The 18,800-nt window shown below is 45.3% G+C and overlaps 1 protein-coding gene across 1 annotated transcript in view; it reads right to left on the bottom strand.

The window, feature by feature from the left end:
* Window positions 1–17,668, bottom strand: part of Abca3 (ATP binding cassette subfamily A member 3) — a 41,855-nt gene extending 24,187 nt beyond the window's left edge. Inside the window, exons 1-11 of the mRNA XM_035448061.1 lie at window positions 17,615–17,668; window positions 17,242–17,506; window positions 15,735–15,862; window positions 13,950–14,115; window positions 10,837–11,096; window positions 9,007–9,123; window positions 8,623–8,743; window positions 7,150–7,323; window positions 3,651–3,832; window positions 1,268–1,411; window positions 710–839 (exon numbers count right to left, since the gene is read on the bottom strand). Of these exons, the coding sequence (XP_035303952.1) occupies window positions 710–839; window positions 1,268–1,411; window positions 3,651–3,832; window positions 7,150–7,323; window positions 8,623–8,743; window positions 9,007–9,123; window positions 10,837–11,096; window positions 13,950–14,115; window positions 15,735–15,862; window positions 17,242–17,506; window positions 17,615–17,668 (1,741 nt within the window). The remainder of the gene's footprint in view (window positions 1–709; window positions 840–1,267; window positions 1,412–3,650; window positions 3,833–7,149; window positions 7,324–8,622; window positions 8,744–9,006; window positions 9,124–10,836; window positions 11,097–13,949; window positions 14,116–15,734; window positions 15,863–17,241; window positions 17,507–17,614) is intronic.
* Window positions 17,669–18,800: the final 1,132 nt, after the last annotated feature.

Genomic DNA, 18,800 nt, shown 5'->3' with positions numbered 1-18,800 from the left:
TTCTATCAATAAGAGAGTACCTGGACCTCTGCACTCTTCCACGTTAGGTTCTGTCCAGCAGAGCAGTGTGGAGATAGAAGGATGGAGCCTCAGCTCTGTTACAGGGCACACCACTTTGTCATAAACTTTTAAAAAACTCATTCTTTCTGGCTCTGTGTCTCTCTTTTACACAAGTGTGTGTAGGTACTCAATCCATCACTATCACAGGCCCTGTTCTCAACATCAAGGTGTGTGCTACTGACAAGCACCTTAGTGTTTCAGGAAGACAAGGAATACTTTCATCAAATGGATGGAGCACAGTAGGGATGAAGAATCTCCTCCTCTCCTCCTTTTATCCCTTACTCTTTCCCATGGGTACTGGGACTGAACATAGGGCTCAAAGAATGCCAATCACTCCACCACTGACTCATATCCTTAGCTCAGCTCTCTACAGTGGGACTGGGGTGGGGCAATTCCTTTGGGGCTGGAGAATTAGCCTTATTTGTTTTTTACTGATCCCACCAGGTTTGAGAATTCATAGACAGAGGCTGTGAGTAGTGTGGGAACCATGTAAAGGCTCCCCATATGTTCCCCTGGGCCATGGGGCTAAAGGTCTCCTGGATATAAACATCTTACTTCTCACAGGGAAGGGCTGAAATCTGTGGTGGATGTAAGGCAAGCAGAGGGGAAGAGCCTGTCAGTTACAGATGGACATGGAGCTACCTCTCACCTGTCAGCATGGACATAGTTGTGGTCTTGCCAGCACCGTTGTGGCCCAGTAGGACTGTTATCTGTCCTTCATACAGGTTCAGGGTTAGGTCTCTGATGCCCACCTTGTCCTTGTTACCCACTTGGAACACCTGTGGGTAAGTCAGAGGTTGCCTTGACTTCCTGTGGCCCGCAGGGCCCTCCTTTCTTTTTGGAACATGACCCTAACATCCCAGGACACTAAAGCAGGCCCCATGAATCAACACCTAGAAGGGAATTGTGGGGCAGAGGCCACATCTCGCTGTTAGTCCCTACATGACCTTCTTGTCACTGTGCATCCAGTGTAGCATGTACTGAGAAGCTAGTGAGAGGCACCCCCAGGACGATATGGTCACAATGCTACAACACCACAGTGCTAGCCAATATGGAGCAGATGTGGAAGGATGGTCTGTGCCCCGGAGCGTGGGTCTAGAGCAGCTCTGGGGATACTATCCTCCTCCCTCAGGTGCTCAGGATAGCTGGAGGGAGCCAGACCTGGAGAGAGCACTTGAAGCTGACCCACCTGTCTTCAAGGCCTCACCTTGGACAGATGCTTGATTTTGATCCCAGCCACCAGGTCCTCCGGCTCAGCTTCAAAGTACTCTGTTCTGAGAGTTTTTTCTGGGTCACTGTCTTCTTCCTCTTTCCCTATGACAGTTCTTGGGTTGCCACACCAGTAGGAGGGCTGGATGGAGGCACATGAGTACCAGAGTCATTAATGTCAGCTCATTTTATTTGTGATCAACAAAGTAACTACCATCGACACATTAAACATACATAACAACATGACCTGAGCCTTAACCACAGGGTATATGACTGAGGAGACAACACCGTCTTAGACTGAGTTCCAAAATGTTTCCTCATTCAATATACCTGGGGAAGCTCTATTTCTTGCCTTCCTAATCTGGTAAATGGGCACAAGAGTGGACTGTTGTGAAATTCAGATTTAACAGAGAGAAAAGGGAATTTGTCAGTGTTATGAAGAGACATCACTGAACAGCCCAGCCCAGAGCACTATCACAGCCTAAGAGGAAAGGGTGTATCTCTGCCCTCTCTCTGTTTACCACAGGGACAGGCTCTCTGGAAGGACCAGGGGACACTAGAGGATGAGCTGCCTGCTGAGGACCTGTTAGTTCTGTCCTCAGTACTGACGGGAACACTGCACTGGTATTATTGGACACATTTCACATTTAAGTGACTGTGAAGTCAGAATGGATTTCACATAACAAAAGGCCATAGTTAAATGCCATTTCCCCTCCGTAGCTATAGACAAGAGTAATGTCTGTCTTTTCTAACAATAGGTGTCACCTTGCATTTGATGCAACATAACAGCTGACACTTGAAAAACACTTGCTGAATCAAAAAATTAAAAAAGAACTGGACCTCCCACCACTCAGGAGGCAGAGGCAGGCGGATCTCTGTGAGTTAGAGGCCAGCCTGGTCTCCAGAGCGAGTGCCAGGACAGCCTCCAAAGCTACACAGAGAAAGCCTGTCTCGAAAAATGGAAAAAAAAAGAAGAAGAAGAAAAAAAGAACTGACCTAATTATCAATTGGAAATTGCTAGTGTATGACAGAGATAACGTCGACATGGGGATACCATGTCCTCATTACAAATGAAATTCACTCATAAAAAAGCATACATTTAAGTAGCAATACATTTATAGATTAACAATCCATTTATAAATATGGCTAGATAAAAGTCTAAAAAACTATAAATAGATGCACAGGTATATGTACTTAAAATAACAGAAACACTGTTAGAATAATAAAAAAGTTTCAGGTCTCGTTTATAATATGGTCCACTTTTATCAAGCAAATTGTCTGCAGGGGCCAGGTAGGAAGTACACAGGACAAATGTGAAAAGGCTATAAAGATTAGCACTGTCAACCCGACAGCATCTAGAGGCATCCAGGAGAAACTTGTGGGTGTGCCTGTGAGTGAGTTTCTAGACTGTGTACTGGGATGGGAAGACCCACATTGAATATAGGTTGAATCATTCGTTTCATGGCTGAAGAAACAGGAGAAAATGAGCTGAGCACCAGCATTCAGGACATCTGCTTTCTGAACAGAGCCACTATGTGACATTATGTTCCTGCTGCCATGCCTTCCCTGTCCTAATAGAACCGTAAGTCAGAATAAAACCATCTTTCCTCCAGACGGTGGTGGCACACGTCTTTAATCCCAGCACTCAAGAGGCAGAGGCAGGCAGATCTCTGTGAGTTCGAGACCAGCCTGATCTACAGAGTGAGTTCCAAGACAGCCAGGGATGCACAGAGAAATCCTGTGTTGAAAAAAGCAAAACCAAAAATCTTTCCTTAAGATGCTTTTAATAGGTGTTTGTCAATGAGAAAAGTACTACAAAGGCACAACTACAGTGCTCAACAGTGCTCCTTTCTGGCAGCGGGAAATGCTATCTATCTATTTCAAAAGTGTGTTTTCACCCTGACAAAAAAAGCTTCATTGTTTTGTAGGCAGAAAACCCAGAAAGATATTTGTTTTTATACTGGGGATATGGGCTGGAGAGATGGCTCAGCTGTTAAAGGCTAGGCTGACAACCAATAATATTATACTGGGGATATAGCTCAGTATTTGAGTGCTTGCCTAGTATATAAGCAAGGCTCTGGGCTTAAACCTTGGTATTATGGCTAAAAATTAAAAGATTTTTCATGATCAGCAGAGGGGCAGCAGAGGCTATGTGCATCATTCTCTGTGTCCCTTCCTCTCAGACCATAAGAATGAGGCAGTCTTCATCCTATGAACAAACCTTAAGGGCCCTCAGGGCACACATGCACAGGTCAGAGATTCCTAAGCCAGGCCTACACAGTGTTATTCACTGGGACTTGAAGGGGTCCCACATGAGTGCTGGGGACAACTCTGTCCCCAAAGAAGTGACCTGCTAAAAGAACAGGGGCATCAGCACTCACCATAAGGAAGAAGTACCAGGGCTGGGGCACGCCAAACTGGCCTGGGAAGACAGCCTCCACGTACCAGGTTACCAGGCCGTAGAGAACTGAGTCCAGCAGCAGCATCCCCAGCACTTGTCCAAAGCAGAAATCATCATCCACATTGACAGGGTTCAGGAGGTCACGCCACTGGATGCCCGTGCCTGGAGGATGTATCAGGAAAACAGAACAGAATTGTCTGGGGTGGATGAGAGGGGCGAGACCCTAAAGCCCTGGATGGCACATGTATTCATCCCTGTGCTGTGACCATAAAATCAGCATGACTGTTTCTTTCTGGGATTTGTAACAAATCTGATAACTTCTAAGTCATTTATTTATTTATGAAACAGAGTCGAATGTATTCCAAGCTGATCTCAAACTTCCTGTGTTGCTTATAATGATCTTGAACTTCTAATTCTTTTGGTGCCACCTCCAATGTGCTGGTATTACAAGTGTGTACCATCACACTTGGCTTATGCTGAGTTAGGGATTGAACCCTAGATAAACACTACCAGCTGAGCTACATCCTACCCCTAGACAACTTTCTTCAATTCCTGATGACAACAGTAAGTTAAAAAATTAGGAAATTGCAGTATTATCAAAAGCTCATGAACTGGAGCTGAGGAGATGGCTCAGAGGTTAAGTTAAGCAATGACACTTCTTCCGGAGGATCTGGGTTTGATGCCTAGCACCATCTTGGTGACTAACAACCCTCTGTACTTTAGTTCCAGGGAATCCAACTCCCTCTTCTGGCCTCTTCAGGTAATGCAAGCATGTGGTACATAGAAACAAATGCAGGCAAAATGTCACACAACTAATTCATTCTCTCTCAATACAGCTTTAATTTTTAAAGTTCATTTTTACTTCATTAGATTTTCAAGACAGGGTCTCTCTTTGTAGTCCTGGCTGTCCTGGAATTCCCTCTGTAGACCAGGCTGGCCTTTAATTCAGAAATTTGCATACCTCTGCCTCCTGAATGCTGGGATTAAAGGTCCGCTTGCATTGCCATTGCCCGGATATCTTCAAATTTTTCAAAAGCTCATAAACTGACTAGTTGGGTTTGCATCTCATTGATTACATGTACACACACACACACACACACACACACACACACACACGCCTATGTATATACATATGTACACAAATGCACACACACATGAGATTTGGTGTTAGGTCAATGTGAATCAATAAAACTGAGAGAAGTCAAAACTAATATGAAGTTCTACAAAGGTCATCAATGATGAGCTGCAGAGGCACATCAATGTCACAGCCCATGAAAGCCAGGATCAAAGTGTCTAAAAGTCTAAAAGTCTTCTGTTGGCAGGACGACCCTGGATGAAATGTCTGCTCTAAAGTCTTGATGAATACTTACCCTCAAACAACCAGAGATTTGTCTGTTTTAAGAGAAGTCACGTGCATATATCTGACAGTGTGTAGTTTGGTCTTCTTGTGGGACTCTTAACAGTGGGAACAGGGGCTGTCTCTGACTCTGTTACTGACTTTCGGGACCCCTTTTCTCATACCGGGTTGCCTTGTTCAGCCTTAATAGAAGGGAGGTGCCTAGTCTTACCGAAATGTAATAGGCCATGTTTTGTTGATATCCGAAAGAGGCCTGCCCTTTTCTGAAAAGAAATAGAGGAGGAGTGTATGGGGGGCAGCAGAAGGGAGGTGGAGGGAAGGAACTGGGAGGAGAGGAGGGTGAGGAAATTGCAGCCAGGATGTAATATAAATAAATTATAAAAAGAAAATTCACCGTACAACTTTGAAAAAAAAGAGGTGTCATATATTAAGATTCCTCTTTGGAAACAGCCTTTAAGTTTTTAAAAATTATTATTAAATTATGTAAAGGTAGATATGTGGGTATGTACATGTGAATTCTGGTGCCTGAGGAGGTCAGAATGCTGCCTGTAACAACTGTGGGTTCTGGGAACTGAACTTAGGTCCTCTGAAAGAGCAGCAAGTGCTCTTAAATAATGAGCTATCTCTCCAACCCTGGAAAAGGCCTTTTAAAAAGTACTAGAGGCCTTGGAAGTTTCTCCTAGTTTACAAAGTCTACACTCTATCAATGGGCTACTAATGCTACAAACACACAAACGTTGTATTTTGACCTCTTGATCTTCCTGCCCCCACCTCCTTGGTGCTGGGATTACAGACATAATTGCATCACCATGTCTGGTTTTATGCAGTGCTAGGCAACAAACCCAGGCCTTCATAAATATCAGCTGTTTTGTTGATGTTTGTTTGCTTGTTGTTTTGTTTTAGAAGACAGAGTTTCACTCTAGCCCAGGTGTGTGACTCACTGTGTGTCCAGGATGGCCTGAAACTCACAATAACCCTGCTGTGACTTCCTTAGTGCTAGGATTACCTTGCTCGGAGATATGGTTTGAATGCATGGGCTTTAAATTCATTTGTTCCCAGTTAATAGTGTGGGAAATAGCCCTTAGAAATGGATCAAAGCTGCTGAGCTGCAGTGACACATGTTTTTGATCCCAGCACTCAGGAGGCAGAGGCAGGCAGATTTCTATGAGTTGAAGGCCAGCCAGGTCTACAGAGCAAGTTCCAGGATAGCCAGGGCTACACAGAGAAACCCTGTCTTGAAAATCCAAACCAAACAAAGGACCAAAGATGGCATAAAAAAAGGTTCCACAGGAATGTTTTTTCTTTTTCAGTTCCCTGCTCTGTGATGCCACCTTGGAATCAGCCACTGGGCTCTTACCAGGTATCACATCTTAGTACTATCCAGCTTCCAGAACTGTGAGAAATAAATTCATTTTCTTCACAAATTACCCAGTCTTAGATACTCTTATGATAGCAATACAGACAGACAAAGACATCTGACTGGAAGAAGGAACCACAATAGTGAAAGCAAAGAATGACCCTGACAGTTGTCTGCTGACCACCACACATGCTCTGTGGTACATGTATGTTCTTGTGTGCATACACGTGTTCACAATAAAAAATGTAATAAGAAAGTTTTTAAAGGACATGGCTAGACAGCTTAAGAGCATTTTCTGCTCTCCCCAGAGGGCTGGATTCTCAACACCCACATCAGGGGACTCACAATCCCTTGTAACTCTAGCTCCAGAGGATCTGACACCTTCTTCTTGACTCTATGGCACCTTCATTCTCAAGTGCACACCCCCTACATGCACACAGTTGAAAATAAAAATACATTTAGAAAACTAAACCATAAGTAGAAAGAGACTCAAGCCAATTGGCAAAATCTAATCATTGGACAGAGCAGGTGGGGTGACCAACACCTCTGGGCATTTTAGCCCTTAGTTGTGTTTGGCTCCTAGTGGCCTTATCTGAGCTACTTTCCCATCAGTCTGGAGCCAAGACTCAGACTTGGAAGTCCTAGCTCAGGTGTTCCAATAAGCTGGCTTTCACCTGAGGTGAGTCTAACTGATAGAAACACTTTTGGCAAGATGTTCCCTAAGCTGTAATAATCAGTAAGTCATGATTTGAGGACAAGACTCACCTTTGGCTTCAAATTTTCCTATGAGCTGGGCTCCCATTGCCATGGCAACATTAGATAGGAGACAGGATAAGAGCTTTTGGCTCAGTGTCATCCAGTTGTACCGAGGAGCCACGAAAAAGTAGGGACTGAAGGTGAAGTAGTACAGGAAACCACCCACGGCTGCTGCTATGTTGGCTGTGGGGAGAAAGAGCATGAGTGCTATGAACTTGCCAGGAGACTTGCACAAGTGACAGTGGTCAGACAGAGCTCCACCTCACCCAAAACCCAGCTCTGAGGACTACAGCTTCTTCTGGTGTTATCAGGCTCCTCATGCAGATCTTCTGCCCACCTGAAGCAGCACACACACAAAAATGTGTGCACACAAACAGGCCAGCAACTGCTAGAATGTAAAATAGCAACTACGCCACCATTTTCTACAATTTTTTTTTTTTTTGAGACAGGGTTTCTCTGTGTAGCTTTGGAACCTGTCCTTCAACTCACTCTGTAGACCAGGCTGGCCTTGAACTCACAGAGATCCACTTGCCTCTACCTCACAAGTGCTGGGATTAAAGGCGTGCGCACTACTACCACCACCACTTCCTGGCCCATATATTTTTTTTAATTTTGTTTATTTATTATGTATACAACATTCTGCTTCCATGTATATCTGCACACCAGAAAAGGGCACCAGATTTCATAACGGATGGTTATGAGCCACCATGTGGTTGCTGGGAACTGAACTCAGGACTTCTGGAAGAGCAGTCAGTGTTCTTAACCTCTGAGCTATCTCTCCAGCCCCATACTTTTTTTTTTTAAACAATAAAATTACTTAATAGGGAGCTCGAGAATTCACAGTGTGGTATTGGTTGGTATGGGTTGACCTGAGACATACTCATTTTTAGGAAAATATTTTAAAGCATTTAAGTTTAAAACTAAAGATAGTTACTAAGAGAAATGTTGTTTGTATATTCTAAGCCATCAGAGGTCCAAAAACTATCGTAAACTTTTTCTGTCCAACAGAAGGCAGCAAGGAATTCATCATAAGCACAAAATGACAATAAGCTGAATACAACATTCAGAGAGCAGAAACAACCTTGAACATATCAGCAATCACAGCAGGGCAGGCAGGTAAGGCTTTTATTTCTAGTATTCTTAGCAGGACACAGTTACACTTGCCTTCCACCAATTCTCCTTTCTGATACACACCCTGCCTCCCCTCCTTGGCCTACAGTGTGTGCTCTCTGTCCTCTACTCATCATCTAGCTCCTTTCTGGGGAATTCTAAGGGGCTCTGTGATGGGCTTTGCTGTATCCTTTCTGTCTTCCCCTCAAACAGTTATGTTAAGCCTCAGCCTTGCCGGAGTCCTTCCAACAACTCAGCCTCTGGGTCATCAAGATGCACATGCTTTGATCCGGCAACCATGTGGGAGTCCCATTAGTTTCCCCAGAGTTGTGTTACCCCGGTTCTCTAGCCTAAGGGGACAACAGGACTCACCTTTACTGAAGAAGGTGCTGACCATGAAGCTGAAGGAGATGGAGGAGATTGCAAAACACAGCAGGAAGGCCAGCACCAGGGAGGGGTCGCTGTTCGACAGTACTGCTATGTCCTTCTTCACCTGCAGGACAGGCCGTCCCAAGCCAGAGTGGCAGGGTGAGGCAGGGAAGGCAGAAATGCACTAGGAGGGGCCTAAAGATCCAGGTCACAGGGACACTGCTGGATGGGAAGGGACCCTTGCCTCAGTCAGCGGGAAGCCTTGCTTATTTTCTCAAGCAGGGGGAAGACTTGCCCTGAGGTCAGGGGTCATGAATGTTCTTTGGCCTAAGTGCTGGGATCTCGGTAGCCTCTTTGTGCCAGAGCCTTTACAGAAGCCACACTTACTTTGACACAGAACAGCAGGGTCATGAAGGAGACCATGATGAGGAAGAACAGGAAGAACATGAGGAACCAAGCACTCCAATGCAGCCAGCTACTGAGCCCCATCATGCGCATGTACTCCTGTGAATGGGAGAAGGCATCACAAGCTGTTATCCTGTCTGCATGCTAGTAACTTTTCCCCATAGCCTCACATGTGCCAGTCTGCTTACAAAAACACAGTGCCGTCTATAGAGCAGGAGGGCAGACCAGGATGCCTGTGCTGTAGAGCGCAGGCAGGAATTATTCAGCATACACAAGGGGAAAGAGAAGGCTGTGGTCTACCATGCTAGCTCTTGTCCAACAGTTCTTATCCCTATGGCGTAAGAATGTAGCCCTTTTCTACCTGTCATCAGTGTCACATGCTATCCTATCTGGGAGACTACCCCTGGTAGTCAAATCAGCATTAACTGTCCTTTCTTCCTAAGTCATGATGGCCTGCCCCACTCCCAAGCCCACTACTCAGCATGGCCTGGTCTGCTCTGCATCATGAGAGCTAAGTCCACTGGGTTCAGGAAACCCCCTTCTCTGCTTGTGCCTCATTCGGGCCTGACACAGGTACCCAGCAGATATTAAGCTGATGAATTCTCTGAGTCTTTCAGGGAGGCCTTGTATGCTGTGGAGCAATTCCAAACTCCCAAGTTATGCTCCCAAGTCTTCACATTACTTGAACTGACTCTGAGAGGCCAGGGGTGTCAGCTGGCAGTAAGGTCCAGAGTCACCCAGCCTGGCTCCCTCCTAAGGTTGGCAAAAGACTTTGCAGGCCACTGACCACACTGACAGTGGCCTCCAGGGCTGTGAGCCTTGACCAGTTGGTGGCTGAGGACACACATTAAGAGACCTGGGTATCCATTCATTCGCCTTCCCATTTTGAAAGAGAAGCCCAAAACCCTTTTAGGGTAAAGTGCATCCTGTCTCTGTGAAGAAGAGGGTAAGGTGATCTGGAGGAGCTCTAACCACACCTTCCTTTCTTGACTGTTTATCAAGTGGTTGGGACCAACTCCTCCACTGACCAGTGCTGCCAATGTGTTCTGGGAATCTAAGACTGCACAGCCAGTGTCAGAGTGAAGTGAAAATTCAGCTCTTTGCTGGCAGTGTGACTCAGTGGTAGAGTGCTTTCATTCTTGAGACCCTGAGTTCCATTTCCAACACTGAAAACAGAAACAAAAACAAACAAAACAAGAAGAGGATCTTGGAGAAGTCAGGGGAGGGGGGAAACATGATCAAAATACATTATTTGAAAAGAACTTTCTGAAAGAACAAACAAAAAGTTATAAAGACAACGTAAAAAAAAAAAAAGAAAAACAAAACAAAAAACCAAGTTCAGTGGTGGTGGTGCACACCTTTACTCCCAGCACTCAGGAGGCAGAGGCAGGTGAATCTTTGAGTTTGAGCCTTGTCTACAGAACCAGCTCTAGGGCAGCTAGAGCTACACAGAGGAAATCCTGTCTCAAAAAACAAAAACAAAAAACCCCACAAACCAAACCAAACAAACAAAAAACCCCAAACAAAAACAAAATTCAGCTCCTTAAGTGCTGCATGGAGATTGCAGGTGGAGGGCGTGCCCACTGTCAGAATCCCTAGGCATAGCAGCCTGATTTCAAAGAACTCGTGCCGCAGTGGGTGTCTATACTGCATCCTGGCTCTAATGGTTCCAGCATACAAGGAGCCTTGGCTGATGGCAGCAGCCTCAAGACAGGCCAATTCTTTTGAGGGAGTCCTAGGATCCACCACTGTGACTGTGCCATTCTCAAACTGACTTGCCAATATATTGCCAAGCTACACACGGAAGGTTACCTTAAGTTTCTTCTCCTTCTCCTGCACCACAGCCCGGATGATGCTGAGGGAGGTGTAGGTGAAGCTTAGCATGAGCAGCAGAGGAAGCTGGTACTGGATGGCAATGAGGAATGGATCTGAGATGTATGGTGGGAACGGAAACCTCTTGGTGATCACTGTGAGCTTCTGGAACAGCTGGTGTGCAGAGGCGTTGGCATGGTAATGCATGATGGCTTTGTCTATAGCATGTTGCACTGCCAGGAAGCCTTCATGGATGTATCCTGAGTACAAAAATAGAGGACAGCTGTGTCATGGTGCTGCTCACTAGAGAGGGATGAGCTTTGAACAGACAGGACTTTCCCATGTCTACAAAGGTAGGTTCAGAGAAGGCAGAGGGTCACTTTATCTGATAGCCCACTCTGTGGACCACTAATAGCATCTGACACCATTCACTGATCCCACAGAATAGACAATGCTTGCCACATATTTACAGGTGACACTTCAACTTCATAATTAAGACAACCCACACAAAATCATTAACATGATTATATTTTAAAATAGCTTGACTGGAGAGACAGTTCAGTGGGTGAAAGCACATACTACCTAAGCATGAGAGCCCTCATAAAAGCCTTCCAGGTGCATGCCTGTACATTCCAGCATTTCAGGGTTGAGTCAGGTAGATCCTGAGAGCTTACTGGCTAGCCAGCTTGGCAAAAATGGTAAGCTACAGGTTCAGTGAGAGATGTTGTATCAAAGGTGCCAAGTGACATTCAACACTGGTCTACCCAGGAGGCTGTATACACCCTCCCCACCCCATACACCATATACATGGACACACTAAATACATCAATACACTACACACATACATACCACACTATACACACGCATGCACTAAACATCACATACACTACACTACACACACACACACGCCCCACACTATATACATGTACACACGAAACCCATCACATACACTACACACACACTTACACACACACACACACACACACACACCACACCTAATACACTAAACACATACAACCTGATAAAAACTTAGTGGGAGAGAGATCCTGTATGCCTCATATGGGTCAACTGAAAACTTAGGCTAAATAGACACCAGGAAAGAAAACACTGAGTGAAGACAGAGAAACAAAGATAACTATAAAGGTGTGAAGAACAGGAAAGCACTTCCTGTATTTGTTGAGAGGGCCAGGTCTTGAGTATTGTCCCAGTAGCCTAAGAGCCAGTAGCCTAAGAGCCAAGAGAAAGAGGCTAATGGCCCTGGTGCCTAATTGTGACTCTAGGTGAAAAGTGGCTGAATTCAGGCAGAAGCTGAGACCTTTGCCCAAGTGTAATGGAGAGGATTTGGTGAGAGGCAGCTTGGAACAACAGCAGTTATTTTTGTTTGTTTATGTTTTTAGTAGCTCTGATGGTTGGGAATCTTACACAGACCTAACTAACTGAGAACTAGTGTATACTGGGCTATGTTCTCTCTGAGGTGGGTCACAGAAAATATATTCCTTTCCCTTTTCCAGTTTGTAGTGATCAGTGACCACCTACATTCCTTGGCTCATGGTCCCTTCCTCCACCTTCAAGACCAGCAAGGTTCCTCAAGTTAATCTTTGATTGACACTTTCTTCTGCAGCCTTTGTCTACTTTTAAGGACCCTGCAATTACACTGGCTCCTGGAAGGCAACTGAAAATAATTTTGCTATTTTTTTTTTGAGACAGGGTTTCTCTGTGTAAAACCCCAAGGTGGTGCACGCCTTGAATCCCAGTATTCAGGAGGCAGAGGGCAGGCATATCTATGAGTCAGAGGTCAGCCTCTCCTACATAGTAAGTTTCAAGATAGTTAGGAGATCCTGTCTCAAAAACAAAACAAAACAAACAAACAAAAAGCTTGGGGCTGGAGAGATGGCTCTGGAGTGAAGAACACTGGCTGCTGTTCCAGAGGACTGGGGTGAATACCCAGCACCCACAAGGTGTCTGATAACTATCTGTAGCTCCAGTTGCAGGGGATCCAATGTCCTCTGGCCTCTGCAGATACTGAGCAATCATGCGCACAGACATACTGCTAATCAACTGGTTCAAGGCAGCAAAATTAAGCCAGGCACGGTGGCACACGCCTTTGATTTCAGCACTTGGGAGGCAGAAGCAGACAGATCTCTGTGAATTTGAGGCCAGCCGGGACTACAAAGAGAGTTTCAGGACAGTCTCCATGCCTACTGAGAAACCCTATCTTGAAAGACCACCCCCCCCAAAAAAAAACCAACTTAGACCATTAGTCTTAGGATGGGTCCTAGAGCCAGTGACAGGCATCTCTAAATGCTGCTGGTTAGATGCCTCCTGCCTGCCAGGTGTACATTCTGAGTCTTGCTCCACAGAGAGACCTGTAGAAGACAGTGTTCTCCAGAACTTCTGCCAGTTGTGGTTGGACTGGGCTATCTCTCACCCCAGATCATCAGTCCTAGCCACCCCTTCTGTCAGATGTGTCCGTGCTTCAGAACAGGCAAACTTGTGAACTGCAGATGAAAGCTCCGCCACACAGACCACAGTATGCAGAGGCAGGGAACTGTACCAGCCAACATGAACTTCTGTGAAAGTTACTGAGTTAAATCAATAATCTGTAGACTTTCAAAATAAAACCAACAGAGAAGGCCAGGGAAGGGAAGCATGAAAACAAGCCTGAAAGGGTTGATCAAAATGAGGCTTTTAATAATTCTGAGTGATGAATGTTCCTTTCAAGGGCACATGTCTTCTGAAGTAGGGGTTGGGATTCTAATCTTCCTAAGGCTTACACTTACCCTTTAGGAGCCAGCTCTATTGGGTGTTTTATTTTTTTTCTTTCACAATTGAGAAGCTTATAAAAAGAATTACTTGATTGAGCAGTGGTGGCACACGCCTTTAATCCCAGCACTGAGGAGGCAGAGGCAGGCGCATCTCTGTGAATTTGAGGCCAGCCTGGTCTACAGAGTGAGAGCTTCAGGACAGCCAGGACTACACAGAGAAACCCTGTCTGAACACACCTGGTCCCCGCCCCCCCCCCCAATTTTTTTCTATACAGAAAGCAAGGTGGTTTTGACTCCTTACAATTATCAGAAGTTAGCAATCTTTGGTTAGCTAAAAGTGTTTCTCACCTGGTTCACCGCCATCAGGTGATGAAGGTTCCCTTGGCCCCGGGCTTGGGAAAAGCGGAAAAAGAGAAGTGGTGTGCCAGCCTTCAGTCTCTCTTAGAAAAATATTTCCTGTTTGGGTCCACATGTAATTTCTTCGTGTGTAACTGAAGCGTAGGTGGTATTTCACCTGTGGAAACAGAAGAGAAAAACAACCATTCTGAAAGATTCAGACTGAAGAGTAGATTCGAGTGCCATGAGGGTGTTTCCTCACGAGGATGGTGTCACCAGGAGCTCACCATTCCCTGCCCTGAAATTACCCCAGTTGCCTCAAAACATCAGAGGCAGACATTTTTTAAATGATTCATTTATTTTTATTTTATGTGCATTGGTGTTTTGCCTGCATGTATGTCTGTGTGAGGGCTGCAGTCTACCCTGGAACTGTAATTACAGAGAGTTGTGAGCTGCCATGTGGGTGCTGAGAATTGAACCTGGGTCCTTCAGAAGAGCAGCCAGTACTCTTAACTGCTGAGCCATCTCTCCAGCCCCAGAGAGAGTTATTCTTCCCAGCATGGGCAGAGGGACACACAAGTGTACTTTTGGGATGTTGTAGCTACTTCTCTTTTGTTACCTAACAACATGAATACTTATTTTTTTTTTTGAGACAGGGTCTCACTGTGTATCTCTGGCTGGTCTAGAGCTTGTTATGTAAACCAGGATAGCCTTGAACTCATAGAGATCCATCTGCCTCTGTCTTTCATGTGCTGGGATTAAAGGCCTGCACCACCATGCCCAGCAATATCATATTTTCAGTGCCGGATATGCAGGGTCAATGGAAGGCCACCACCATTGTGTGAGACAGTTGCTCAATTCCCGCCTCCACCCCCAGAGATGAGGTTTCTCTGTATAGCACTGGCTGTTCTAGAACCTGCTTTGTAGACCAGACTGGCATTGAACTCACAGAGATCCATCTGCCTCTGCCTTCCAAGTGCTGGGATTAAAGGCATTCACCACCACCACCCCACCAGTTGCTCAGTTTTAAAAGGAAGCAAAGAACTTCCTTTATTTTTTAGATATATTTAAACCCCAAATACCTGCTATTTTCTTCCCTATCCTAGTTGGTTTTATCTAAAGAGGCCCAGAGGACTTTTTGTTGTTGTTGTTGTTGTTATTTTTGTTTTTCCAGACAGGGTTTCTCTGTATTGCTTTGGAGCCTGTCCTGGAACTCACTATGCAGATCAGGCTGGCCAGGAACTCACAGAGATCCGCCTGCCTCTGCCTCCCGAGTGCTGGGATTAACGGCATGCACCACCAACTCTTGGCTTGCCCAGAGGCCTTTTATAAAATCCAAAAATTAAGTAGTTATCCATGGGTTGGTAGATTTTTTTAAAGATTTTATTTATTTATTTATTATGCATACAACATTCTGCTTCCATGTATATCTGCACACCAGAAGAGGGCACCAGATCTCATTACAGATGGTTGTGAGTCACCATGTGGTTGCTGGGAATTGAACTCAGGACCTCTGGAAGAACAGTCAATGCTCTTAACCTCTGAGCCATCTCTCCAGCCCGGGTTGGTAGATTTTTAAAAAAACTCTTCTGGATCGATAGATTAACATCATCAAGCTCCCTCAGTAGGGACTGAATATCATCATACTGGTCCCAAGGGACAGTTTTAATTTTTACTCTTAGACAGGTGGAGACTAAGAAAAAGCACCCATATTTGCAAGTGTAACAAGTTGTAAGGGGACTCGAGGCTCAGCACATTGTATGTGTGTGTGTTTGTGTGGTGGCATCAAACTCTCACCGCCAGTGGCAGGGGTTCCTTGCTGTGGTTGAAGGCGTGCTCAAACACCACAGCTGCCAGCACACTGGAGGAGCGATTGTCGTAACGAATGTAGTCCTCGAAGTCCTTCTCAGAGGAAAAGCCATGCACTGTGGACAAAGCAGCAAATCACACATTGCCCAATCATCCCTGCTCCTTGAAAGGCCTGGGAATGTCAGGACACTTTAGATAAAAGACAGCACACTGACAAGTTTGTCGAAAGCTCTGGAAACCCTCAAGACTAAAGTGGCTTGGCAGAGATTTAGGCTGCTGTAGACAGCAGAACTGCTCAGTCAGAGCTAAGCCTTGGATAGCACTTAGTCCTCCTACTGCAGTTTGAATCAGGCCAGGATACCATGCCAGCAGCAGGGCCAAGTCACAGAAAGCTGTAACAAAACAGGACCAGGGGCTGCATTCTACAGCAGCAGTGTTCTGTTCTCCCCACCCCCACTCTCTCAGTCATTCACTGCAAGTCTTATTTTTCCCTTATTTATTTATTTTTTTTTTTAAGGAATTGAGTTTTACTTCTTCTTCTTTTTTTTTTTTTTTAAAGATTTTATTTATTATGTTTACAACCTTCTGTTTCCATGGATATCTCACACCAGAAGAGGGCACCATGTCTCATAGTTGTGAGCCACCATGTGGTTGCTAGGAATTGAACTCAGGACCTCTGGAAGAGCAGTCAGTGCTCTTAACCTCTGAGCCATCTCTCCAGCCCTAATTTATTTAAGACAGGCTTTCTCTATGTAACAGCCCTGGCTGTCCTGGAACTCACTGTAGATCAGGCTGGCCTTGAACTTACAGAGATCCACCTGCTTCTGCTTTCCAAGTTCTGGTATTAAAGGCATGTACCACCAAGCCCAGCATGGCAAGCTTTAAAAATTGGAGTTGCTCAAATGACCTCTGTTCCCTGGCCTCCTTTTATGTACAGGGCTTTGCTGTAATCATTTGGTGGGTTAAAACAAGCTATAGGAAGTCTGTGCCAACAGGAAGAGGGAAAGGAACAATAGTTTTATCTTGAAAACAAAGATATAGAAAAGAAGGCTAGCACACATTACTTGGGTGGCTCCCTCCACAGGCCTCCTGTGACTTTATTCAGAGCTGTCCCCTAAAACCTCTCCCAGGAAGGTTGTTTGCACTATGTACTCAAACTGTGCTCTGCTCTCAGAATTAAAAGGCTTTCCTGGACTGAACCCCTCAGCTGCCACTTTTATCACTAGGTGTGACTATGGAGCCTGATAAGACCAACACTATCACACCTTTCTTCACTGGTCCACTCAGCATTGGATAGATAGGAGGCCAGGATCTTGAGTCTCATTTGTACTGAAATAAGATAGCCCAGGGATTAATAAAGGTATACAGCCAACATGATGAGTTGCTGAGTGTGGACTCAGCTTTTCCTGCGTCCGAGAGTCTGAATTCTATGCATAACTGGAGGCAATACAAAGAACCAAACCACAACAACCCTGGTAAGTCCCCTGGGTCTCACCTCTCATGTTGATCACTAGTTCCCTTCTCACTGTCTCTGTGATGGTCCTGGCAGCATCGCTGTGGGAAGGGATGAAGGCGAGTTCCCAGCTACCCCCAGGTGGAGGTAATGAAAAGAACAGGGGCAGCTGCTGGATGGACTGTTCCGGGTAAACTGTGGCATTGGGCACATTCTCTGACTGGATCTTCAATCGAAGCCAAATCAGGATCCCAGAAAACAGCAGGGGCAGGAAGAGTTCCAAGATTGTCACTAGAACTTTCCGCTTCTACAAAAGAAATGATTTCCCTGTTGACAACGACATGTGTGCCATCCTTGAGGGCTTTCCCTGGGCATAAACGGGATGATGGCTACCCTTCCTTGGGCTTGGACTCACCTTCAGAGTGTAGTTCTTCCACAGTAGGAGTGCCAGCTGCCGCAGCACTGCCATCTTCCTCCAGTCACAGTGCCAACACCAATCAGAGACCAAAGGCTTAAAGATGGAAAACTAAAGTGCCATGAAAACACAGACCATGGTTACCCCGGGAATTGCTACAAGCTCTTTTCCGCCGTATTTTCTTACCTTCATTTCTGCCACCTTAATCCTAAATACTCTCTTAGAAGAAAGCATGCCATCCTGATGCTCCAAACACACTGTGTCCAGAAAGAATGTGCATGCTTTGGGGCAACTGCCATGTTTTTCAACAACACAATCTATTAATTTTATTTATTTTTATGTGTATGCATGTGTGCACATACAAGTACCATGGGGTACATGTGGAGTTCAGAGGACAACTTGTCAGAGTTTGTTCCCTCCTTTCTATCATTCGGGTTTGGAGGATCAAACTCAGGTCATCAGGCTTGGAGGCAAACACCTTTACCCACTGAGCTCTCTCACCCACCCTTTAAGTTTTATAAAATGCTCTACAACTGCTGTTGTGGTATTTATTATTATTCAGATGCTTTAGTTACTATGTATGTTCCATTTAATTGCAAAAATATTGCTTTTTACTTAACCAATACAGACCCAGTAAGAGAAAATTCAGGGCAGGAGAGGTGGTTTATCAGGTAAAAGTGCTTACAGCCAAGCTTGTCACCAGAGTTTGGTTTCTGGGACACAGGTAAAAGGAGAGAACTGATGCCTGAAAATTATCCTCTGACTCCCACATATGTACCATGACATGTGTGTACACATACACTAAATTAGCCAACTAAGAAAACTCAACTTAATGTCCTGGCTACAGATAGTTTTTAAGACTTGAGAGGACTGTGGGGAGGAAGAGAAAAGCAGAGGCCTGGAACTGGGGCCCTCCATGACCTTGCTGGCCCAGGAGCCCAATGGGTCAGTAGTTGTGAAAGTCATCAGTCACTCCCTCTTGAATCTAAAGACCAATTTTCCCAATTGCTATTACAAATACTGAAATCCACGTCTTCACTACACATGACCAGCCCTTCTCTCTCTCATACCTCCCTTATTGAGATAGGGTCTTGCTATGTAGCTCAGGCTGGTCACAAATTCACTAGGTATCCCCAGGCTGCTCTTCACTCATAGTGATCCTCTGCCTCAGCCTCCTGACAGAATT

The sequence above is a fragment of the Cricetulus griseus genome, chromosome 7 (assembly GCF_003668045.3).
Source record: "Cricetulus griseus strain 17A/GY chromosome 7, alternate assembly CriGri-PICRH-1.0, whole genome shotgun sequence".
Lineage (NCBI taxonomy): Eukaryota > Metazoa > Chordata > Mammalia > Rodentia > Cricetidae > Cricetulus > Cricetulus griseus.
The sequence above is the reverse complement of the archived record's forward strand: the minus strand, read 5'-3'. Positions and strand labels throughout refer to the sequence as shown.